The 17,652-nt window shown below is 42.3% G+C and overlaps 1 protein-coding gene across 1 annotated transcript in view; it reads right to left on the bottom strand.

The window, feature by feature from the left end:
* Window positions 1–17,652, bottom strand: part of GFRA1 (GDNF family receptor alpha 1) — a 187,129-nt gene that overhangs the window by 61,186 nt on the left and 108,291 nt on the right. Inside the window, exon 4 of the mRNA XM_083504983.1 lies at window positions 6,153–6,492. Coding sequence (XP_083361109.1) covers window positions 6,153–6,492 — 340 coding nt within the window. The remainder of the gene's footprint in view (window positions 1–6,152; window positions 6,493–17,652) is intronic.

The following is a 17,652-nucleotide window of genomic DNA, read 5'->3' as shown; positions in this document are numbered from 1 at the left end:
TAATTTAGGAGGGTGTATAAGGTAAGACTAATATATAGAAACTAAGCAAGCAAGTAGCAAAACTTTTTTCCCACTGAATCCAAACTCAAGCCTCAAGACACCAAGGGCTGCAACTGGAAGATAAGTTTGGCACATTTATTTCCATCTTCATCAAAATATAAAGATATACGATAGAACCAATTCATGCTAGGCTTGCTGGCTGGAATTCTGTGCAATAACTCATTCCTAGAAACCCTAAGGCTAGGTTTAAGGGTACTTTGCTAGGGTGCCAGAGATATGTGAGAACAAAGGAGACCCAGCAGGGCAGATTAAGCAACAGCAAGAGGGCAGGCAAGGAGACTATTCCTCCTGTCTCCCAATACAGTAAACTTAAAAACAAACTACACTTGATCTCATAACTTTTTAAAAGAATGAATGCAGCTTTTGGATTAAAGACAAAGTGGTAATGAGGCTAAGAAACCACCAGGGTCAGGGGGGTTATTCAGTGAATATGCACTTTGAATTATTATTACCATTGTTATTAAACACTTATAAAATACCTAACATTTCCTAAGCACTGCATAGAGATTAAAATATAAGATTGTACCTGTCCGAAGACTCACAACCTGCAGGATATGAAAGGATACAGGAATGTGGAAGGAAGAGGAACGTATCACTATGTGCCTGTTCTAGGCAGGTGTGTGTGTTTGTGTGTTAGCAGTATAATGAATTCCTGGCTGTTAGGGAACATGTATTTCCCATTGAGTCCAAGGTAGGTGACCTGAAAAGCTAAGAGAGGTATGTACACAAAATGTACATCGTAGAGGAGTTCCACTCCTATGCTGTCAGCTCTCCATGCTGTCCTGGAGAAGGAAGATTTTTGTGTGTTGATGAAGAGCCAATGGTTTATTAGAAGAAACCCATATACTCTTGCATCTAATATATATTTGAAAGGGTTTTGGTAGTGAGAGAGTCGGTCATTATGCTTATTGAGAGATGGGTTTGGATCAGACATCGTGAATACTTGCCTGGCTTAGAGACTGCAGACATTGTGCACCAAGTAAAACAGGGGTAGAGAACCCCTTTGGCCCAGCCGGCCAGATCACTATCTTTCCCCACCTCAACAGGCCAACTTTGACAGGTGGGTGGGACAACCCACCTGTCAATCACTAGCATCATTATGACAGTCAGATGCTTGACAGGTGCACTGTGTTGTCCACATGTCAGAGTCTCTTGCACAACACTTTCAATCCAACAACTGGTGATGGGTGGTGAGTTCAAGCCTGCTTTCTGTAGAGATGAGCTGCAAGATTGGGTTCCCCATCAGGAACTTGGGATTGCAGCTGATTCAGCCACATCTCTATTTTTTTAGATAATAAAAGTACACTTATGAATGAAAGTGAAATGACCTACACAGCCAGTTGTGCTTCCATAGTACTTGTAGTACTGAAAGTACTTCCACTGGGTGGTATTTAACTATGTGTTACTCATGGTTAAACCTACTGTATTCAATGGACCTAACTTAGTCATGTTCATTAATTTAAATGAGTCTACTCTGAGTAATACTACACTTTATAACCACTCTTTGTAAAATACATTAGGAACGTCTATCTATCTATACACAAGCACACCTAAGGAAGGAGTGTCAGTCGACAGCTAAAGAAGAGAAAGATAGGAGACAGTCTGCATGTCAGCATTTGCAAGTCCATTTTGCCTTAATGGACACTGAGAGTACATGGAAAGCCTCAATAAGTACTCCAAGACCTTAGAAATGGACTTCTATAGATCCCAGGTGCAAACTGCTCTGTTTATTGTTTTAATATGTGTGATGTAAATGGATAATGATCTTCCCAAAAGACCAGGGATCCTGGTAGCTACCAGACATGTTTTTAAGTGTTGTTCAGTTGATTTATTCCTTCCAATTTGAAAACAAAATTAAACAAAACTCTCACTGTTCAAAAGAAGTGTCTAGAGGGCACTGCATATAATTGTGCTTGTTTAGCCTGCAACTGCTAAACAAACCGTATGACAATACTGGGACATGGGGACATGGAAAGGTTCACTTCAGCTTTCTTGCAGAGAGTGGGAAACATCAGCAAATGTATCTGATGAAACCTGATATGGCTATGAGAACCACAATGAAAAGGAATAAAGAAGAATGTTCAGAGAACCAATGGCTTCTTTCATCAAAACACATTCCTACTGATGAGGGTGGGACTGATGTTCCAAAAACACCAGCCTTTTGTTCATGGCCACTCCGATCTTCTTGTAACATTTAGGCAAACTTACTGAGCATTTCTCTGTCCTCACTGCACATTATTAGGGGTTGGTTAAAAGAAGGTTGTAAGGGAGAGTTATGAGCAGTTTTTACCAACCTGGTGCCCTCCAGAGGTTTTGGACTATGAGTCTCATCATCAGTTGCATTGGCTGGGAGTGATGGGAGGTGCAGTTCAAAATGTCTGGAAGGCACCAGGCTGGCAAAGGCTGGCCAAGAACATCAGGTCTCTTTAGGAGTTTTGGAGGTTATTGCAAATCACAATACTGAAAGTTCAGAGAGTATATACCCTTTCTCCCAAATCATTGTTTACTCCTGGCAGGGGAAGTAAAGTGAATGTGCCTAAAATTTAAGAGAGAATGTCATTTGTAACAGCAGCTCCATGTTGGGTACAACGTCTAGTTTCACCCTCAGGCATGCTGACTTCTTTGGCGTAAATAAATCAAATGCACTTCCATGCAAGTTGCATTGATATGAAGAGCATCCATGAAGAAGCTACACTTGCTGGATTATGTACCTTAATATGATTTTCAATCCACTAATAGTCTGGATCCCACAAGCCATTCACAGGACTGGGCCCTGTTGGGTCCTAACAGTTGGATCCCACCTTCTCTGAAAGAACACTAGTGGTAAAAAGGTAAAGGTAAAGGGACCCCTGACCGTTAGGTCCAGTCGCGAATGACTCTGGGGTTGTGGCGCTCATCTCGCTTTATTGGCCGAGGGAGCCGGTGTACAGCTTCCGGGTCATGTGGCCAGCATGACTAAGCCACTTCTGGTGAACCAGAGCAGCGCACGGAAATGCCGTTTACCTTCCCGCCGTAGTGGTACCTATTTATCTACTTGCACTTTGATGTGCTTTCGAACTGCTAGGTCGGCAGGTTAAGGCCTAGGCTAGGCCATTACATAAAAGGCCTCTAGTGCTGCGGATCTTCTCCCTTTCCATGCTATGCAACTAGGATTTTCCAGCTGTCCAAAAGAAACATCCCCTGACAGGGCCAGAAAAAAATATAGAGTATACAGTTATGCACTCCATGTGCTCCTGCGGCACATTTACCCATGTGCTGTAAGTTGCAAGTATTTCTAGGCTGTTGCAAAAAAACAGAAAAGAAAGATGAGAAACGGTTCTGTTGGAGCAGTGGGAGCATGTGTCAAGCCCCTAAAGGTGGGCGCTGCATCCTTTTGTCTCTCAGAGGTCCATATACTGGCAGGAGCCACATACTAGCAGTGGGCAGATCAGAGCCAGAAATGGGTAGGACTAGAGTCAAAAGTAGGTTTAGCCACCTTTTCTCTATCTGATCATATCAGCACCTTTCATATTATACCACTTTAACAGTCATGGCTTCCCCCCCCAAAGGAATTCTGGGAACTAAAGAGTGCTGAGGGCCATTAGGAAACACTTCTTCACCTCACAGATCTACAATTCCCAGAATTCCCTGGGGAAAGGGATTGATCATTAAACCACTCCAGAAATTGTAGCTCTGTGAGAGGTTCACTAAGAACTCTCTGCACTCTTAACAAACCACAGTTTCCAGGATGTTTGGTGGAAGCCATAAATGTTAGTGGTATAATAGTGTTTTAAAGGTATGGTGTGGATGTAGCTTCTCTCCCTGATATCTTCTCTCTGCTGCCCCCTGCTTAATTTTCTCCGTCCTTTCCATGAAATGATATTAAGGGTAACTTTAAATTATGCCAAGGGCTTCACCTCTGTTTTAAAAAGATAGGCAGAATGTCAAAATTAGCACTAGGGATGGAGAACACTTGAAATGGAAGACAAGCTCTCTTAGTTCAGAAACCCCCAAGCCATTATGAGTGAGTCTTCCTGCCCATTCTTAAATTAGCCTCATAGAAAAATGTGGCGCTATTGGACAATACTAAAATTACATTGGTGGTATTAAACCTGAGATGGCTCATTCACACACGCAAGTCATCACTTAGCACTACAGCAATCAAGTGGGTGACTTGCCAGTGTGAACTAGCTCTCAGACAATTACCCCAAATAGATAGGCTCTCAGAGGCAAAACCCACTGAACAGCATTTTTGAATGGAAACAGAACTGCATTCGGTAATCTGTGAAGAAATCCATTTTCATACTCCTGTCGCTTTCAAAAATAGTAATAACATTTTTCTGACCAGGAAGCTGGGTTGTGCAATGATGGAGAACGAAAGGCGTAAAGTCAGGAAAGATGAGTGAAAAGTGAGAAAATGAAATAGCATTAAGCAACTTGGACGCTGAAATGAATGAAGACAGCGCAAGAAGTAATGATGGCACTTAAAGGAAATATTCATGCTGCACATTCAAACACGAGGACAATTTTCGTTAACCATTCCCTTTCCAATTTTCCACAAGCATGGAACAATGCAACAGATATCTGAGTGAAAATGCTACTATTCAGATAGGAAAAAGGAGCAAAAGAGAAGGAACAGAAGGCCTATAAGTTGAAGCTGTATTTTATTCCAGGACTGTGCAATTTAGCAGAAATATACATAGGGAAGTGCAGGCCTTTCATGTGATCTACATATCAAGGGAATGCTATCTAGTGCTAAGGACGGATTATGGAAAAAGTTGTTGGGAAGGTCACAGGAGGCAATACGCAAAACATTGTACTTCAAGCTAGCCTGTTCTCTCCGGGCAGATTCAACTAATGAGTCCTGCCAGCAGAGCTGGTAATAAGTGCATGAGACAGATGAGGGCTTTACTGCAACTTGAGTATAGATACTTTAACATAGGGGTGGAGAGGTGTTGCATAGCACAGAGACTGCAGAAAGAAAAGGCTGGTAGTAATAGAAATCAGAATCTTGGAGCTTAGGGGTTTCTCATGAGCTCATCTACTGCAACAACACGGTTTCCTAGACCAGAAGTTTTCAACTTTTTTGAGTCCGCGGCTCCCTTAACCAACTACATTTTTTGTGCGGCAGCCCTGTGGGGCTCAGGAGCCCAGTTATGTTTCTATTTGCCTGCAGAGCTGGCAGCCTCTTACCCTTTTTCGAACACCCTCCCTTGTGGAGTGTTCCCTCAGACTCCTCTCTCCAGGCAGCTGCTGTCCCTGGTCTCTGAGCTGCCCCCCGCCACCGCCGCCCTAAAGAGAGGTGTCTCCCAGAGGCACCATTCACCCATGGAGCTTATAGCCAGCGCTGCTGCAATAAACAGCTGTGCAAGCCTTTGGGAGGCAGACACACGAGAGTATATCAGAGGAGGGAGGGAAGAGTGACAGAGGTCAGTGTTGCCCACACCCCTGACCATCATTCAAGTCACCTTAGGGTGCCACAACACACTGATAGAAAACCAATGTCCTAGACAGATTTCATCTCCCATTTGCCCCAGCCTGAATGGCCTCCCATCACAGATGATGGGAGGTTTAGTTCAGCAACACAGATTTCCCACTTCTGTTGTAAAATAGCTCAAACTGATGCTTAGTAAGTCATTTCCATAATGCCATTGAAAGGAATCTCTTTCCCCTTTCAGCCTGCTAAATACCTTTCCTCCTTGGCCCTATTATCAAGCCTGTGAGCAAGTCAGAGTCCAAACTGAGGGGTTAATCCACAAGAAACTGCAAATTGTTCCAGAAACTATCCACAATTATACCAAATTATTATTTCATCCTTTCAAATATGTTTTAATTAAGTGTTCACTCATGATTATTTGCCAAGAAAATATTACCTGCAGAACTGTGTCTGGAAAAAGTTCGTACATTTCCTAGGTTTATCCAAGGGAAACCAGGTATTTTTTAAATGTGTAGACTTAACGAGATGTTATTATTCTGTTAAAGATGTCAGGTTTTCCTTCCTGATTGTCCTGTTCCCTGGCGAAAATACTACTTGCCAGCCTTCGCAATTTCAGCATCACCAAAGGTACCTTCTGCTACCTCATTAATCACTCCACTGCCATGTGCTATCTTACCTGCAGATGTAATTCGTCTTGCAAGTATCTTGTAAATTCAGGCAGTTCGGTTTCTCCCTGTCCTCATATGAACACGCAGGGACAATAGTCTGCCGTCTCCTCTCTGTACATGCAACGTCTCGGCAGGAGCAGAAGAGCATCCCATAACTGTGCTTCGGGGGGACTTTGTCGAAAAATTGCCTCAGGGCCTTATGACACTTCCGCTTATTGCAGATTTCATTAGACACACTGCTGGTACAGGGGGTTATATAAGCTGATCGGTATTTCTTGCAGGTATCGTTGAGGTTACAAGCTTTTGCTGCATCCAAACAGTTGTTCCCCTTTGATATGGCAGGCTCCACTATACATATATAAAAAGAAGGGAGGGGGGAGAGAAACAGGATTATAGAGTTGCTTCAACATTTGTATTATTGAGATATCAAGGACATTTGTTAGCTCAAGAAACTTCTGGCACCAGAGCTGATCATAAACAACTAAAACAAAAGATAGGCAGTAGGATTTCAGAGTTACATGCAAGTTCATAGCTGTGATCCTCAAGCCACCAAGGTGAGTTAACAGATGGAGATGAGGGTAGGTTATATATGCAGCAGTGTGCAGCCCTAAGCTCACATGCAGCTGCCCAATGTACTTCAATGAAAACTAGGATCCACATAAATCCCTACTTAGGTGTATCCCCTTGAATGATGCTTCCAGCTCCACCCCCACCCCCCCAAAAAGAGAGTGGGATGATTTTGTGAACATGGACCATGTGGGTAGGTTACTCATATATGTCCTGGTTCACATTTGAGGTTCTAGATGCACGATCATCTCCACCACTAGGCCATGTGCTGCTACTTCTAGTCGCTGGCAGTATGACCATGGGACTTTGAGGATGGCAGTCCCCATGCCATAGTAAAAACCTGTAACTGGCAAAATATAGCTACAACATTCTACAGAATTTCAACATTACTGCAGTTATAATTATATATTAAACCTCAAGTTTATTTTGTCTACAACACAGTATGCAGAAATGCATACTAAATCCAAGTATAATTTCCATGTAATTTGCAGGGCATATAATTATGCAATATAGGCATAGTAGACACTAATTACTATGTGATTACAGAGTAATTACATGCCTATTTGTTTCTGGAAGGCAAATGCTATGCAGGATGCCTTAAACTAGGCTGCCTTCAATAAGCAGTTACCAAGAATCTACTGGATAATGGGTTCTGAGTTGTCACATATCAAAACAGAGATTACATTCTTAAACTACCATCAGCTCAGGGCCCACCATAGTAGACTGCAGAAAAGGATGAAATAGAGAGGTGAGGTGACGCCTAGACTGGGTCTCAGTTACTCATCACCTTGCTAGTCTTCCTCAGCGGCACGGAGACTTGAGCATCTCCAAAGGATTAGAGGAGACAAAGACATACACATTGTTGTTACCCATCACACCAGTCTCTCGTGTCCCACAAAGACAGCCTGGCTAGTGTAACCCAGAGTCAAGTTTTATGTTTCCCTTTCTTTTTAATATATATTTATGTAAAGCTACAAAGTTCAAAAATAACAACAAACAAAAATGAGAGATTACTGGGTGCAAATAATATCTCACACTTTTCATGGGCTTTTAAAAAAATCCTAAAGCAGGGAAGCTAACCTGTGACCCCTCAGCTCTTGCTGGGCAATAGATCATAACTTCAGAACCTCTGTCAAGGCAAAAATAACATTGTATTTTGAAAAACATGAGTTGCACCCAACGATTACATCTCCCCCCGCCCCAATATGCTGCCAAAACAGTTCTGGGGTTTCCCAAACCCTCCAGAGCAGATTTAAGGGGAGACATGGAGCACATAAGCAGAGGAACGGGAAGTTCCTTGTGTGAATGGGATACTGGATACAACCCACAATATATAAATATCTCCTTATCCTACCCGCAAACCACAGATTAGAAAAGCATTACTGCACGTATTGAGATCCCTTTAGAGTGCCTATGTTTTGCGACATGCAAATTTATGATTAGCAGCAACTGGAATTATATAAAACATGAAAGTATTTAACGTTCAGAACAGTCACACCCCTTAATTTTCAGAGCAGTTTGCAGATGCAAGTCGCATTAACTTCAACTTGGAACATGCCTGCAGAATACTTTGAGGACATTCTTGACGGTTATTAGGTGATTTATATCCTATTTTCTTCATAAATGAGATGAATTTTTCACAGAAGCAGATGTTCAGGCTCAATGTTTATGAAAATCTATGCATCTTCCCCAGTTACACCTGTTATTTTGACTTCAGATACAACCTTATGAGGATTCACAGAGAGGGCTGTTAATTTGTTAAAGAGTTAGCACATTTATGATCAGCACAAAACTATTTCCTTCAAATCTGGCTGATCTTAATATTGGTAGGACAAGAACATCTTATATCTAATTAAGTGGGTACAATCCAGGCAAAGTCAAGCACTTTGAAATCTCATCAATTTCAAAGGGAATGTGAAGAAATTTATTTCACCTTCCCCTAAAAATCAATGAGACTTCAAAGTACTTCGCCCTTGCTGGATTGTGGTTTGTGTAATTTTGGGTCATAAATGTTAAGTCTGCAATCCTAAACACACTTACTAGGGAATGGGATCATCCCTCGGAACACAGTGGGAGTTGTTTCCCAGAAATATGTATTGGCTAGTTTTATAAATCACAATGATATGTTTAACACAGAATCAAGATGGAGTACAAAGCCTAACTGTGGATATCCAACTGTTTATATGTTTAGATTTCTTTTATAGCTAGGCTTTGAATTTCTTGCATTTGTACATATGAACAAATTGTACATTTGAACAAATGCACATGGGGCAAACCATGTAAATGACGTAATGTGTAGTTTGACTCTGACATCCTAGAGATCACTGTTTGTTGTAACCACTGGCCATGCTGGCTGAGGTTGATGGGAGCTGCAGTTGAAACTTGTAGAGGGTACCTTGTTGGGGAAGGCCCTTCTAGATCATATGGAAGTATCCTAAGAATACTGCTATCCCAATAAGTGAAGCAGCCTGAAGCAGCCTTTCAGATTCTATCTCCAAAATAAACCATTATGAATATTTCAGAGATTGCAACTATGGCTTGTATCCAAGTTTCATTTTTAAAAATGAAACTCCTTTCTCCCCCATGTCCCATATTCTACATCCTGATCGCACAGAAGGAAAGATGAGCACACAAGTCCACCTTTCCAGCCCCACTGGGAGGAGTTATCTCCAGTGTCCAAGCTAGTACAAAGGAGCTGATGAGTTGTTGTTTTCCCTGCTATGTAGCCACAGGGTGTGATGCTTCTGCTTGTGGAAATGTACCAGAGAACTCCCTTTCCATTTCTCAGAAAGGAAGTGTAAGAAACTCACTGGAGAGGCAGTGTTGCAAAGCTGTAATAGCAAAACTGCTTAGCAAAACCACACAAAGACAACTGATACAGGCTTGGGCAGCTATCTCTTATGTTACTACACTATATGATTTCAACACTAAACCAGAGGGAATTATGTATCAGAATAACTTTCTTTATGCATCTGGCAGAGAGATCCACTCTCAATCCACAAATGGAAGCTATGTGGAATCAGGCAGTGGTGAGGATTTATGGATAATTTAGCAAGAAAAATAAGACTTTGACTAAACCACATTAATTAATTTAATTTAGAAAATACAGTGTGGCTACTTGTTCTGGCAAACGTCTCCCAGTTCTACCATTGACTTAGCACATAACCAAGCCAACTACTATGCTTAAAGTCTCTCTTCCCAAGCACATTTATGAAGGAATAATTGCCACTGTCGCCACAGGGACTTCGGGGCCTGATTTGCAGAGGATGCAGTGTATAAGCACACACCTCATCTGTGTTCAAAACATTATTATTTATTTATATATCACACCCAGAGTACATGGTGCTTTACAGGGTACTAAAACGACAGGTCCTTGACCTGAATTAGCTTACTATCTGAAATCTGACACACAGAGGAAATGACAGTGGGAGGGGAGGGGTAAGCAAGGGAACAGCTTGTGGCTGTTTCTGTTTTACATACATGATGCACATCCCATCATTTATAACTACATTTACTACAGCCACTGGATCATCAGCATGCAATGTTCATTAGTGCAGCCCTCACCAACCTTGTGCCCTCCAGCCATTTTGGACTACAACTCCCATCAGCCACAACCAGCACATGCTTGCTGGAGGCTGATGTGTCCAAAACATCTGGAGGGCACCTGGTTGGCAAAGGTTGCATTAGCACATGTGCAGAATACTCAAGGCTATTGATTGTGGGCATGCTAATATTACATGAGCACAATTTAGGCAATCCATTCCCCCAGGCTATAAGGGAGCGCAGGTATGAGCATGCCAGCTCTCTCCTTTACCACTGTCACCTTCAGCTACCTGAAAGATTAACTTCTGAAGTGAGGAGGGGGCTCTCCAAGGTTCTACATCATACAGGGAACCTAGCCAAGTAGAGCAAGGTTCCAGACTGCAGACATTTGCTTATAACTCATGGAGAGCAATTGGGAGGGCAATGGAGGGGATGGAGCTAATGCCATTGTCCCTACTGTCCCTCACACAGTGATAATCCCATGGGTGACTAAAACACTCAAATGGGACTATACAAATAAATGCATTTAAACACAAAGGGGAAAGCACAGAACAGTAAGCACTTTAGCTGTGTCCTGCTTAAGTCACATCTTGCTTCAAAGCAGGGATGTAAAAAGGCATTGCCTTCTGTACCACTGTGTATTAGTCACATCCAGCACTGTTTCTATTCCACTGCAGGTTTTCTTCCACCAAAACCTATGTTATTCCTCTTGCTGCTCACTGTGGCACAATTGTGTAACTTACATAAACTACATAATTACATAAATTACATTGTCATTACGTTATTCCTTCCAATTTACTTCAATGTAAAGGAAGCACCATGCAAATGGTGTGGGAGGGGCACAACTACACATCGTTTCCAGACTGAAAGCAACCACAACAGCAAATACCAATCATACTCACTGGATCTATATTCGTTCTTGATATGAGACAAATAAGCAAGCACTGGCAATTTCCACTCCCATTTTCATTTTTGTCAGAGTTCCCTGACATCCCTACTTCCAAGTAAAACATGGGTGGGATCGGGGCTGATGTGAATGGAGTTAAGATAGGACAAAGGCATGTTGAGACACACACACACACACACACACACACACACACACACACACACACACAAATGCAAAGAGAGAGATTGCTACACATTCAGATCCTAATACACATATTTTGGTGAACAGGCTGTTCCATGGCCTAACACAGCAGTTGAGGAAGCAAGTTCCTATCGGTATAGCAAGACAGATGGCAACAAGCACCCCCATGATGCTGGTGATTTCAGTTGACGATGTACATGAGGATGTATACCAAGAGATGCAAACACACATCTGTGTATCCGACCTGTTTGTGTGGTCCCCGGTGCGGTAAGGGAATCCATATGCAAGAGCAGGCTTTTGCCTGCAGAACTCTCTTGCTGGATTAGGGTGTCAAAGTGAGAGCTGATTTAGTGCATGCAAAATCCCCAAAACACAGTGAGGGACTGTTTACCAGCCCCTTGCCAATTTACAGAGTATCATTCAGTATTCCTTTTTATTATTGCAGAAGTCAATTCGCAACTTGTTTCCTCTTTCCTTCCAACTTGATTAATTACCATGTTAACATAACTACTGTTCTCTTTCTTATAAATGGCCTCTCTCTAAAGTGCTGCTACTGCAAAATAAAGCACGAAAAAGCTTCTAGTTTCTTGCTTTAGTACTGCAGCCCCACTTAATTATCCTTATTTTTCAAATTTATGTTCTTTTCCAATAAAACTTGCATGAATATTATAGAAAATCAGATAATATAAAGGGGGTGCTTCTTGTAACTGATCCTTCGAGGTCCTGCTGTTGCTGCTCTCCCTCTGCCACTTGGCAAATGTTACATTTAAATGCACTTGTTGATCAACAAATTGAGTTCTCAAGTGTCATGTAGACTGTTTCAAAGAGATTGCATTACTTACTGATTAATTTCTACTCCCTGGATGTTCCCCCACCCCGTGTCCAAAACCACATTAAGCATTAATCTGAAAGGAAGCCTCCCCTTGAGCAACATTTTAAGTTTATAATAACTAAGCGGTAAAAACCATTCTCTGTACTCAAAGCTGCCATTCATTTCATGGAGACTTCAGCTGAAGGTAAAGTGGGCACTTCTGGATCTTAGGCTAAATTCTTGCTTACTTCTTTTTTAATGCACACAATAAATAAATTGCTAAAGCAAAATAAATAGGATAAATAAGATTTATAAATGCTCACTCAGTTATGGAAGTACTTTAGAAAGTGCAATATAGACACAGAGGAAAGAATCCTGTATGGACAAACAGTACAAACATCAGTGCAAATGGTCAGAAATTATGGGAGTTGTAGTTCAAATAATCTGGATGGCACCCAGTTGGAGAAGGCTGTTCTACAACAACAAAGTGTGGTCTCAGAACCAGCCTGCACATTAGTCCATTACATGAGGCAAGATTCAGCTAACTCATTCCTCTAGCAGAGGCCAGAACAAGGACTTCCTCTGGTGCAATGGGACTTTCCTCCATTTTCACCCATTAACTCTGAAACTGGCCCCTGGGCATTGGGAGAATCCCTGAAACACCATGCAGGGGGTGGAAGAGGTTTGTTCCTTCTGGGAAGCTTGTGTTGGAAGAACTACTGTCATAGCACTACATTGACTTCCTCCCATGATAAGCTCTAGTCAATTTACCCTTGACTGCAATATTTTTTTTTGCCCCTTGCTGTGGTCCTAATCCAGACTGGGCCCTTGCAACTGCTGCCTGCATTGGAGCAGGGAGTGGGGGACTCTTATTAGGTTCCCTGTGTGGCTCTTTGTGAAAGAAGACTGTTACGCTCAAGGGCACACAATATGATCAAAGCAATATGTAATTTACATCTCAGGCTGAGGTTTCTTTCCAGCTCAGCCTATTGAGAACTTTAACTGGAGATGCCAGGACTGAACTTGAGATATTTTGCATGCAGAAGATGTGCTTAAGCACAGAGGCATGACCCCTGGACTGTGACTTTGTGAGCGCAAGGATGATTTAGCTATGAATTGGCCATGAATAAATTTAGGGTGGAAATCCAAAGTAAGTCTTTGACTATCAGAGGGTCAAAATTCAGGAATGACCTTCTGCACAGCATTTACAAGAAGTCCTTTTCAAGACAGGGTGGGAATGATATGTTTCAGCTGCAGTCTTAACCATGCCTGCTCAGACATAAGCCCCATTGAACTCAAGGAGGCTTACTCCCATGTAAGTGGAGTTTAGGAAGGCTCTTTTCCAGGTTTATTCTGCTACTTCTGCTGAAGCCTACTGTGGGTGAGAAACATTGCTTCACTTTAGAGAATCAGAATGGTGGGTGGAGTGGATTTAGTTACAGCTGTTTTAGCCACTCTTCAGCAAAAGCTCTCAGAGCAGCTTACAAAATCAAATCAACAATGTATAATTTAAAGAATCATAGAAAGAAGGGTATCATAGCAGAGCAGAATAAAACACCAGTATTAAACAACACCTACAGATCCAAGCACCAGTGGTCTGGCTAACTAACCAGGACAGGGCAGTTTGAGCACATAATGCCAATCCTGGCCTGGCTGTGCTGGCTGCCAATTAGTTTTGGGCTCCAATTCAAAGTGCTGCTTTTGACCTATAAAGCTTTAAATGGCTCAGGACCTCAATACCTCAAGGACCACTGCTTCTCACATGGACTGACCCAAACCCTGCAATCACCATCTGAGGACCTTCTTTGTGTGCCCCCTTCCAGAGAGACTCAACTGGTGCCTTTGTTATATATTTTTAGGTGCCAGGCAAAAACATTCCCCTTCAACTAGTCCTTTGGCTGTTAGACAATCTATGGCATTTTAAATGTGCTAGGCTGGTGTATTATTATTATTTATTATGTTGCGTATTTTTTCTTTTTATTTGTAAACTTCCCTGTGATCTGTGGGGCATAGAAAAATAATTAATACAACAACAACATACAACATACAACATACAACAAACAGCAACAAAGCATCTGAAAGGTCTGGACAAATAAGAAGGGTTTCACCTGCTTCTGAAAAGAAAACAAAGTTGAAACCAAGAGGCAGGGCACCATGACTGTCACTATCAATCTTGCTTCAGAAGTAAGAAGTGTTAGGGTGTGAAACCTAAGACGCTGGCAAGTTAGCAATGTCATGTAACTTTAAGTAGCCAAGCTCGTTAAGTTGTTAAGTTGCTCAGTATATAAAGAGTGTTTGTTTTCTCTGCCTTGTTGGGGGCGTGAAGCAAAAATGTCCGAAAGCTCCGGAGGTGTTTCTGTTATCTTTCTGCAATAAACCTGTCTTTGGAAAGACAGGCTTCCCTGTGTCGTTATTTCTTTGCTGCTGAGACTTTGAAGCTTGTACTGCAACAAGAATCTCTGCACTGGACTTAATGCTCTGCAAAGAGAGCTGTTGCTGGTGGCGCAGCGGAAGCGTTTACTGGACCAGTACACAAACTCTCTTAGGTTATGGATGGATCCTTCTACGTTTCTACAGCTGTATTGTGTGCAGAGAAAGTGAAAGCAGCTTTTGGGTGAGAGAAGACCGGCTTGGTCGTAAGTCCAGCTCTTAAAGGAACTGAGAGGCTGCAGAAAATTGAGAGAGCTGCGTAAGTGAAAGTTTAAAAGGCTTCAGAGGAGGCTGGAGGCGTCTGAAAAGTGAGTAAAACAAATCCGAAGGGGAAAGAGAAGAAAGGGCACACAGAGGGAGTAGCAGCAGACCCCAAGAATGGCAGTGGAAAATTTCCAGGTTCCCTTTACAAAGTTGAACTCTGCTAATTACGTGCAGTGGTCTAAGAGGGCTCAAGTCTGGTTGGAAGCCAAAGAAGTGTGGGCTGACTATGTCCAGAGGCGAAAGCCGTTTGTGGCTGTTGCAGCAGATGCCACAGCAGAGCAACAGGCTGCTGCACATGCTCAGAACAGGGAACATGATAAAATGGACACTAAAGCTAGATGCATGTTGATGGTATCGATAGACGATTCCCAATTACCTCATGTGGAAAATTTAAGGTCTGCATTTGAAATTTGGGAAGCTCTTAGACGAATTCACCATAGAGCCACGCCCGGAGAGAAGGTGAACATTATACGTGCTTTGTATGAGTTGAAATTGAAGCCAGGGGATAGTGTGGTTGAACACATGTCACAGATGACTGAGTATTTCAACCAACTGTCTTCTTTAGGTGTGAATTTTCCTGTAAATATTAAAGTTTATACTCTGCTTAGCAGCCTGCATGCAGGGTTTGAAAACTTAGTACTAACTTTACAAGTTTTGCCAGAGGACCAGCTGAATATGAATTATGTGACTGGTAGATTGTGTGAGCAAGAATACCAACATCATCGAAAACGTATTGATAATTCAAATACCCCAAGGGTTGGATGTTCAGATAATTCCCAGCGTGGGGAAACTAGCAGGCAGAGCTGTAAGGAAGCCTCACAAGTGTCTGCTATGGCCAGCAAGTCATGTTTTCGATGTGGCAGCAGGTTTCATTTGATAGCAAAGTGTCCAGAGAAGCAACAGGAATTTCAACAGTCCAAGGCCAGTTTCCGGAGTTACAGGGGAAGACGACGTGAGAACTACAAGAATCAACGATCCAGAGGGGGAGCAGGTGCTGATAAGGGACTATCTGCAATGGCAGCACAAAAGAGTCCTAAAAGGAGCCAGCAAACCTTGAAGTGGATAATTGACAGTGGAGCAAGTCACAGTTTAGTTCCAGCGACATCTAGTGGCCGCTTGATGAACTGCAAGACATTGCCAGTTGCAAAAACCGTGACTATAGCAGACAATAGTAAACGAGAAATGAACCTTAAAGGCACAATTTATGTTAACTGTTTGCAAACTAACCTTCCTGTTTTTGTTCTTCCAGGAATGAAGAATGCACTTTTGAGTGTGTCATGCCTGGTAAAAAGTGGTTTTAAGGTTGAGTTTGAAAATGATGTGTGCACCATTTCGAAACAGGGGAAGGAGCTAGTTAAAATTCCCTGTGAGGATGGGCTTTTTGTTTTGGTTGAAGAGCAGTTAGCAGCAGGTAGATGTTCAACAGGTGAAGCGCAAGCTAAGTGTGTAAATAAGGCTCCTCATACAGGTTGTGCACATCTACTACACAGAAGGTTAGCTCATATATGCTTTAAGTATGTAAGCAAGATGCCAGATTTAGCTGAGGAGTGTAACATTAAACCCTGTCCAAATTTTCTGGATTGTTGTGCTTGTAAACATGCTAAGGTTAAGACATGTAACTATCCTAGATCTGATAGAGTAAGCAAAAAACCCTTTGAACTTGTGCACACAGACGTGTGTGGCCCTATGCCAGTCAAATCGCTTGGAGGTGCAAGATTTATGCAAATTTTGGTGGATGACTTTTCAAGGGCTAGTTGGGTTTTCTTTCTGAAAGAAAAATCACAAGCAGCTTCCATCCTGATGGATTGGATTGAAGAAGTCGAATGTAAATTTGACACCAGGGTACGTAAAATACAATCAGATCGTGGTGGGGAATATGTGAACCACACGCTGGAGACGTGGTTAAAAAGGAAAGGTATAGTTCATAGACTTACCAATCCCTATTCACCACAGGAGAATGCAGTTGCCGAAAGAAAATTTCGAACATTACAGGAAGCCATTGCTGCTTTGCTATTTGATTCTGGACTTCCACAGCGTTTTTGGGCTGAGGCTGCACTGTATGCGAATTATACTTTTAATAGAGTGTACAATAGCACAGTAGGCAACACTCCTTACTTCATGCTGTTTGGAAAAAAACCAAAAATTGATCATCTAAGAGTTTTTGGATGTCGTGCTTATGTGCTGGTGCCTAGGGCACAACGTAAGAAAGGCGATCCTAGGTCTAAAGAAATGTTTTTCTGTGGTTATCAAGCAAACACAAAAGGTTGGAGATTTGTGAATGTAGAAGGCAATCAAACGAAAATCACAATCAGCAGAAGTGCGGAATTTTGTGAACAGGATGGTTGGAATAAAATTCATGGAAATCCTGACATACTATTTGATGTGGTGAACAGTAACAATGAAACTCAGGCCCCAGGGCAGGTGTTAGTTCCAGAACAGACTGAGGAATTTGAGTCTGAGGATAAGGGTGAGAAATCGCCTAGTTCACCCAAGTCTGTAAAGTCAGAATCCTCTAGCTCTAAAGGATCACCTGTACAGCAAGAGAGACGTGTAAAGTCAGAATCAGAAAGTTCTTCAACTACTAGTGACAAACAGGTGACGACTAGTGATTCTGGGTCAGAGGGGGAAACTGAAGGAACATCGCAGGAACTGTTAAGGCGTTCTCAGCGTACCAACAAAGGTAAACCTCCTGAAAGGTACCAAGCTATTAGTGTTTGGGCTGGTTTGGCAAATTGCGAACCTGAAAGTTTTGAGGAGGTTGAGCAATTACCCCAGGAGGAGGCCAGTAGGTGGCGTGAGGCCATGC

The sequence above is a fragment of the Podarcis liolepis genome (assembly GCF_965112155.1).
Source record: "Podarcis liolepis genome assembly, chromosome: 5".
Lineage (NCBI taxonomy): Eukaryota > Metazoa > Chordata > Lepidosauria > Squamata > Lacertidae > Podarcis > Podarcis liolepis.
This window is presented reverse-complemented; position numbering and strand designations above follow the sequence as displayed.